Source organism: Cyanistes caeruleus, chromosome 25 (genome assembly GCF_971803275.1).
Source record: "Cyanistes caeruleus chromosome 25, bCyaCae1.hap1.1, whole genome shotgun sequence".
NCBI lineage: Eukaryota > Metazoa > Chordata > Aves > Passeriformes > Paridae > Cyanistes > Cyanistes caeruleus.
Genome location: NC_141725.1, coordinates 3575440 through 3583031, shown reverse-complemented (window position 1 = coordinate 3583031; position 7592 = coordinate 3575440). Strand labels below are relative to the sequence as shown.

General features: G+C 62.0%; 2 protein-coding genes across 3 annotated transcripts; both read right to left on the bottom strand.

The window, feature by feature from the left end:
• Positions 1–694: 694 nt before the first annotated feature.
• On the bottom strand, positions 695–5382 carry CDC34 (cell division cycle 34, ubiquitin conjugating enzyme). The gene is made up of 5 exons (XM_023942911.2): positions 5071–5382; positions 2720–2806; positions 2124–2221; positions 1692–1826; positions 695–1576 (listed from the first exon to the last, which is right to left on the bottom strand). Exons 1-5 carry the CDS (start codon positions 5245–5247, stop codon positions 1366–1368), a joined length of 708 nt encoding a protein of 235 aa, XP_023798679.2. The 5' UTR covers positions 5248–5382; the 3' UTR covers positions 695–1365.
• A 576-nt stretch (positions 5383–5958) lies between these two features.
• On the bottom strand, positions 5959–7470 carry TPGS1 (tubulin polyglutamylase complex subunit 1). Of its 2 annotated transcripts, none has more exons than XM_086863069.1 (2): positions 7100–7470; positions 5959–7022 (listed from the first exon to the last, which is right to left on the bottom strand). In XM_086863069.1, exons 1-2 carry the CDS (start codon positions 7468–7470, stop codon positions 6494–6496), a joined length of 900 nt encoding a protein of 299 aa, XP_086719195.1. In that variant the 3' UTR covers positions 5959–6493. The 2 variants fall into 2 exon arrangements, with proteins under 2 accessions (XP_086719195.1, XP_086719196.1); XM_086863070.1 differs by having other exon boundaries at positions 7130–7470.
• Between the last annotated feature and the right edge of the window lie 122 nt (positions 7471–7592).

The window sequence follows — 7592 nt, the reverse complement described above, 5'->3', positions numbered from 1 at the left end:
CAGGTGTCACTCAAGCCCTGATCCCATTTGCACGACTCCAGCCGAGGCAAGTTTTGCTCATTACCCCTCTGACGAGCTTTGTGCAGCAGGGCCAGGAGCCCCAGGCAGGCGTTTTGCCAGGGCCTCGTCCCTGCCCTGGCTCCGAGGCTGCTCAGCCCATCCCAGCCAGAGAAGGGGCCGGCAGAGCCCTGGGCTGGGAGCTCACCACAGTCTCTGGAGCTCGCATATCCCAGCCGGTCCCGATCTGTGGGCTCAGGGCACACCCAGCTTTGATTAGAGCAGCTGCAAGGGCCCTGGGCACCCTTGGGGCACCCCTCGGTTACCGCTGAGCGCAGCCAGGCACTGCCCAGGCAGGTCTGCTGCCTGCAGAGGAGCGAGAAGGCAAGCACCTTCCCTGTGCAGCACTGCAGGGCTTGGCCCACGTAGAGACCGAGTGTTGGCCACAGCTCCAGGGCAGAGGCACTGAATGTTGCCTGGAAAGGGCAGAGATGCTCTTCAGACCAGAGGCAACCCTGTTCAGACTCTCCTGCCCCCTCTGCATGGTGGAAAGAGGGTTACTGTGAGCCCCTCCGCTGCCCTGCAGCTCCAGGAGAGCAGCTCATCCACCCACAGCTCCATGCCAGTCCATGTCTGACACAAATCCTTCGTAGCCTGGGCACAGACCAGGCAGAATCTCACACACACATCACAACCCTTCCCTGGAAGAACTTTATTAAATAGTGTCAAAAAAAAAAAAAATACAGAAGCAGAAATACTCAGCATGACCCTGTCCCTCCCAGCTAGTTAAAAACCACAAACAGACCATCCCCACATGCCCAGTGCTGGTGGCTGCTGGGCAAGTCCTCCCTGGTGCCTTTCTCCCTGTGAACACAGATCCAGCATCATGGGCAGGGAAGGCAAAAGGGTCCTGTGGGGACAGCCCAGACAGCTGCAGGTGTTGAAAGCCAAGACAGCACTCACATGCTGTCCCCCGCCCACCAAAGCAACCGCTCACCACCCCCACAAGCCCCCCAAACTGCTCCTACCCCATGGGGCTGAAGAGAAGCTGAACATACACAGATGAGGGGCAGCCAACACCAGGCCTAGTTGTCACTCCTCAGCCTGGCAGAGCCACCAGCACCTCAGTTTCTGCAGCTTTGTGAATGACCCAACACAGCTTCCCCCTCTCTACCTGCCCCCCACAAAGTTTATAAAATAGGGGGTTTATCTTTTCCTACAAAGACAGCCATGGGATTTCCTTTGCAACAGCAGAACAGTCTCCCTGCGAGGTAGAGAGTTAATTTCAGGGCTGACAGATCCTAAATTCAAACCAGTTTGTTCTAGCTGAGGTAAAAATCAGTAGTTTATAGTAATGCCAGAGGGCCATCAAGATTCCTCATTGCCGGAGTCATCCTCATCACCGTAACAGCTCTCTGTTTCATCCTCCATCTCATCATCCTCATAATAGTCATCATAAAAGAGGTCTGAGCCCTCATCTGGGGCTGGAGTCTTGGTCTTCACACAGTACTCAGCCAGCGTGGTGGGGACCTTCACTCCGTCGCGCTCAGCGTCCACCTTGGTGCCCAGCACTTGCTTTCTGGAGGGCGAGAAGTGAAGGGTGAGGACAGAGCTCTGCACCACAGCCCTCCAGAGCCCATGTCCCACAGGATCCCAGCACAGCCAGTGCTGCCAGGCCCAGGCTCAGCACACACCTGATGATGTCTGTGTACTCCCGGTCCTTCCCTTTGCTCTCCTTCCATTTGCGGTACATCACGGAGGCATCCACGTTGGCTGGGGAAAACGTGTTGGGCTCATTCAGCAGTGAGATCACACTCAGCAGAATGGTTCTGGCAACAATAAACATGAGCAGGTCAGAGCTGAGGCAGGTCAGCAGCACCCCAGCAGTGCCAGCAGCCCCACTCTGGGGAGGGGAGCAGGCCAGGCAGGGGACAGCAGCACATGGGCTGTTTGGCTTACACTCATCCACACACAAGCTCTGGCAGCAAATCCAACAGGCCAAGAGCCTTCACCAGCCCCCTGGCACCTCCTGCAGGCTTTGGGAGCAGGAGGCTGTCCCCATCCTCCCACCTTCCCATCCCTGCCCTTGGATGAGCCCCCTGCCTGCAGTCCCTCCCAGCCCTCACCGCACGTTCTGGGTGGGGTTCCAGCGCTCCGATGGCAGCTCCCCGCTCTGCGGGTCATCCACGGGCGGGTGGAGGATGGAGATGCAGACATCACCTGTCTGAAAGCACAGGAGAAACTGGATCCTCAGAAGTTGCTGCCTCAGGATCTCCTTGCTCACACTTCCCATTGGCTGAAGCCAGGTGAGGCGACCCCAGCTGTCCCTTCAGTCCCATAGGAGGGACACAAAAGTGGACAAGCACCCCGAGAGGGCCAGCACCGTACAGGTCAGGCTGCCCAATGCCCAGCACACTGTGCCCCTGGCGTGGGCCCCAGGGCCAGGCACGTCACTCAGCCTGCAGCCACTCTTGGCATAGGCACAATGTCCCCAAGCGTGGGAGCCATCAGGCCTGCAAAGTCTGGCTGGCCTGGAACCTGCACTGGGACAGCAAAGGGCTGTCGTGAGCTCGTTAGCAGCATTCCCTGTGCCAGGCACTCATCGCCAAAGGCACCAAGTGTCCTGTGCCAAAGGCTGGCATTTGCATCCAGTGTCATCACAACAGAGGCACACGTGTCCACTGACTGTCCAAGAACCTGTTCATTGTCCCAGGGGACCTACCTCGTAGATATTGGGGTGCCACATTTTGGTCAGGAACCTGAAGGCAGGAGGAGAGTAGGGGTAGTCAATGGGAAACCGGAGACGAGCCTGCAAGGGAACAATGAGGAGACGTGAACACCAGCTTGTGAGAAGGAAGGGACGGAAACCACAGAGCTTCTGACAGCTTCAGGAAGAAGGAAACTCTGCCAAGCCCAGCTGGGTGCCTGCTGGGACAGAGCCTCTGCACCAGCCAGCTCTGTGGGGAGGACACCGGCCCCAGGGGCAGGATGGACACCGGCCCCAGGGGCAGGATGGACACCGGCCCCAGGGGCACCCTCTCACCACACAGAGTGGGATGAGCAAGGGGCCTGTGACCAGCAGCAGCTTCTTGCCCCTCATCCTGCCCATGCCCTCCTGTCCAGCAGGGCCCACTGGTGCTAACCCAGTGCTCTCCAATGCAGAGGAACCTGCGGGAGCTCATGGTGTTGGCACCCAGCACAAACCCCACAGCAGCACACAGAGCCAGGCAGAGTCTGGGTCACCCGCCAGAGCTGCTGTCAGGGACAGACCATGGCTGTGCCTCTGAAGGAAAGGCTGTTTACCCTTCAGAGCTCACGGGAAGGAAGCATCAGGTGTTTGGTGCTCCGATGAACACACCAAATCTAAAAATAGCCTGTCACTGCTGAGAAGAGACCCAGTCCAAACCGGCCGCAGCGCGCAGCTTGGGGGCTAAAAATAAAATCACATGAAGCTCAGGCTGCAGCCCAGGGCTCCAGCAGGGACACTCAGCCACCACCAGCTCCTCCCACAGCCACCAAACCCGTGGGGCTGAGAGTGGGCAAAGAAGGGCACACTGTCCATCTCTGAGTGAAGCCTGAGGGGGCATAAGGACCTACAGCAACATCCCACAGTCTTCAGAGCTGCTACCCCCAACCCACCAGCACCAGGAATCCGAGAGGATGGGGGCAGCTTCTCCCTGTGTGGCTGCACAACTTCCCAGTGACTGATTCAGCTTTCAGCTGTTCCCAGGCCCTAGGAGCAAACTTCTAGATCAAGACTCAACATGACAACTCCCTGAATGCTTCTTGCTCCCTCAGTTTACGTACAAGAGAATCCAGACATCGGATCTATGGCACAGGACAGGGGTGGGAAGAGGGAAAAGTGCAGTGGGGGCCGTGTTGTGTGTGTGGAGTGCAGGGCAGTGACACTCGGCCCCATGCTGGGCTCTGGCCAAACAGCTGAGCGTCGCAGAATAATCCCCTTTGTTGTGTCAGAGGGGATGAGAACAAAACCGGCAGAGGCAAAGTGATGCCAAAGGGGGCTTGGACAGAAACAACCCCACCCTGCCTTGAACAAACAGGCTGGTGTCCCCATAGGCTGGAGAAGACTCGGCCTCATTGCTCTCCTCTTATGCACAGCCTCACCAGCACAATCAGTGCCGACTTTGGAAGCTCTCAAGCACACAACAGAAGCCTGAGTGGCTGAAGGGGTGAGAGTTCAAAGGGTCTCATACCAATATGTTATGGGGGAAAAAAACCTTCACTTCAGTAAAGGGATGAAACCTGGCTCTGAAACATCGGCTTTGCCAGCCCAGGAAAACAAACACAGCTACCGTGGGTGACTCACCCTGTGCATCCCCACCCTGACAGCAACAGGATGAAAACACAAGAGCTCAGTGGAGGAGGGAGGATGAGAAAGAGGAAGAAAACAGCTACCCCACGTTGCACAACACCTGGGAAGAACACACACACATCCTGCCGAGGGGGGACTGTGCAGTCAGGCTGCCAAACCCCTTCTTCCACCTCAAACCCCAAACCAAGTCATGACACTCACTCCCCAACCCAGCTCCCTGCTCCCACCCTGGGCTGTCTCTGTCTGCACTCGAGGGACCTTTGTCAGACCACTGGCCCGGTGGCGATGCCTCGGATCCCCTCCTGAAGAAGGAACATCAGCGACCTGGAGCCCGCTGTCCTGCACCCTCAGACCGGGGGGGCAGGGGGGTGGTTGAGGCAGAGCCCCAAGGGGGCCGAATGCTCCTCACAACGAAGGGGACCCTCGGTAGTTTGGTAGCAGCAGCAGTTTGGTCCTGCCAGGACCACTCCGAAGCCCCAGGGACCCTCAGGCGTCCAGTGAAAGACCCAGCTCTCCCTGGCCCTCAACACGCCCACAAGTCCGGGGGCAGCTCTGTCACGACCCCCACACCCACCCGGGACACCCTCCCTCATCCACAGTCCCCTCACAGGGTCTCACCCTTCCGAAACTCCTTCCCAAAACACCCAGCACATCCCCCGACACCGCCTGCTCTGCCTTCGCCCCCCCCAGCCCCATCTCCCCTCACAGCCCGAGCCTTTCCCGCTGCCCCCGCCGCTCACCTTGAAGTACCCGCCCTCATAGTGGGTGTCCGGGGGGCCGAAGATGGCCACGTCCCAGGTGTACAGGTCCCCTTCGTCCACCAGCCTGACCCGGAACCCTTCCACGGGCTCCTCCTGCAGCCCCTTCAGCTCCAGCAGCAGCGCCTTCTGCGAGCTGGGCACGGCGGGCCGCGCCATGCCGGGGTACCGGGGCTCTCGGGGGGCGCAGCGGCCGCTCCGGGGCGCGGGGGGGGCGGCGGGACCGGCGCCACGCGGGGCACGGCGGGGGCTGTAGTCCCATGAGGGGCGTGGCCACAGCGGGCACCGCCCCCTACGGGCGCAGCTGACCAATCAGAGCGCGGGGCGGGGCAGGCGGTGGGCGGGGCGGCCCCGCCGGTGCCCCCGGCGCTCCCGGTCCCACCGAGCGAATGCAGCGACCGGCAGCCGCCCCCGGGCTCGCCAGCACACAGAATCCCGGCTCGGAGCGCAGTCCCAGGTCAGCCTGCAGGTGCCACACCTGTGTGACAACTCACAGCGCTGCCAGGGCCGCACTTGCAACAGGAGCAGAGGCTGCTCCTGGCATGGCCGCGGCGGAACGATGCCTCCGGCATCCCCGGCTCGCACCTCCCTTTGTGTCACATCCCGTCAGCTGTGCCTGAGTCAGGAGCCGCCACCCGCAGCCTCACCCAGACCAGCGCCACGTCCTGCCTGCAGGGAGCAGAACATCCGCCCAGCACAACATCCCGAGCCCGAGGGGATCCTCCCACCGGCTCTTCCACACTCAGGTGCTCCGCAGTCCGGCACCTGCTGCCAACAGTAACCCCTGAGCACGGAGCTCGCCTCAGGGATCTGGCACTTCTGCAGCTCATTCTGGCACTTCACACTGCTAGAAAGTAAGAAACTGGCCACTAAAAAATAATAAAAAAGCTTTAATGTTTTACAGCAAACCAGGAATTGAACAGTATAAATAATGATCAGACAAGTTTAAATAAATAACCCCTAGCCTGACAGGCAGCTGGTCCCGGGGGAAGGGGATGTGTCTCATCCAGAGCCTGCATTCCACATCCCAAACCACATTAGCCCGCCCCAGCTGCCCCTGTGCAGCCACAGCCCAGCCCCACACTTTGTTCCTTCTGGGCCATTTCACTGCCCAAAGCAGCTTCACGGGTCACAGCCTCCACGTCAGTCCTGGATAACACCCAAAAGGGATCTTCCAATGCAGCTGGGCCAGAGGAGTCACACCTGGGAAAGGCTGCACGCACAGACACGGAGCTGCTGGGCACCATCAGAACAGAGCAGGGAGCATGGAAACCAGGAATGTCTTGTTGGGCAGACCAGGGCTCTTCAGCCAGTGCCCAGCCAACACCCCGTGCTCGCCGTCCAGCTTGGAGGGGGGCCCCGCAGGGCCAGCAGTGGCCGCAGCCAGCGCTGCTCCCACCCGGCATCACTCCACGGGCTTCACCTTGGCTATGAACAGGGCGGTGGCTTTCCGCAAGAACTCCTCCCTGCTCATGGAGGAGCCGAGCTTCCTCTCCTGCAGCGCCTGGTCCATGGCCAGCGCCAGCCTGTCGGGGCCCAGCCTGGAGCCGGCCTCCAGGTAGCGGCCGGGCCGAGAGCCGTGCCCCGCGCCCAGCGCGTCCTCCAGCGCCCGCAGCACAGCCTGGCACAGCCGGGTGTCCGCCGAGTCCCCAGCGCCCAGCACGGCGAACAGCGCGTCGGCCTTGGCCGCGAACTCCAGCAGGACGCAGCAGGTGAGGACGCCGTAGCGGAACACGTCGAACGGGACGGCCTCGTGGTCGCGGCAGCGGACGCGGCGCAGCAGCTCCGCCGCCGCCTCGGCCGGGGCCGCCCCGCGCTGGCAGATGCGCCGCAGCAGCTCGCTGTACAGCCGCCCGTCCACGCCCGCCGCCCGCCGCCTCCCGCCGCACCCCAGCACCTCGTAGGCCGCTCCGGTGTTGCTATCGAAGGCCGTCCTGTCGCGACAGGGCACAGACACAGAGAGGCGGCCTCGCCCCCCGCCCCCGCCGCCCCCCGCCGCCGCCCGCCGCACCTGTGCGAGTGATGAGCCAGGCACACGTACCACAGCGCCCGGGCCAGGCGCTGAGGCGGCCCCGGGGGCTCCGCCGCCGCCTCCGCCAGCACCAGCCGCTCGAAGTACTCGGCCAGGAAGGACACGGGCTCGGCGGGCCGCGCCTCCAGCACCTTGAGCAGCGCCTCCCGCACCATGGCCGTGACGCCGGCTCGCAGCAGAAACTCCGCCGCGCTACCCTCCGCCAGCCCGCCGCCCCCCGGCGCTGTCCGCCCCGGCTCCGGCAGCCCGCTGACCCCTGCCGGCACCGGGGCGGCGGCCGCTCGCCGCTTCTCGTACGCCGCCATCTTGGAGCGCACTTCCGCCCGGGCCGGAAGTTTTGGTGCCGCCATCTTGCAGGCTGGCAGCCAACCGGTGAGCAGGAAGGCAACGCGGGAACGCCGCCATTGGGCGAGGCTGCGGCCGCCATCTTGAGTGCGGGCAAGGGAGCGGCCTTAACAACGGTTACCTGGCG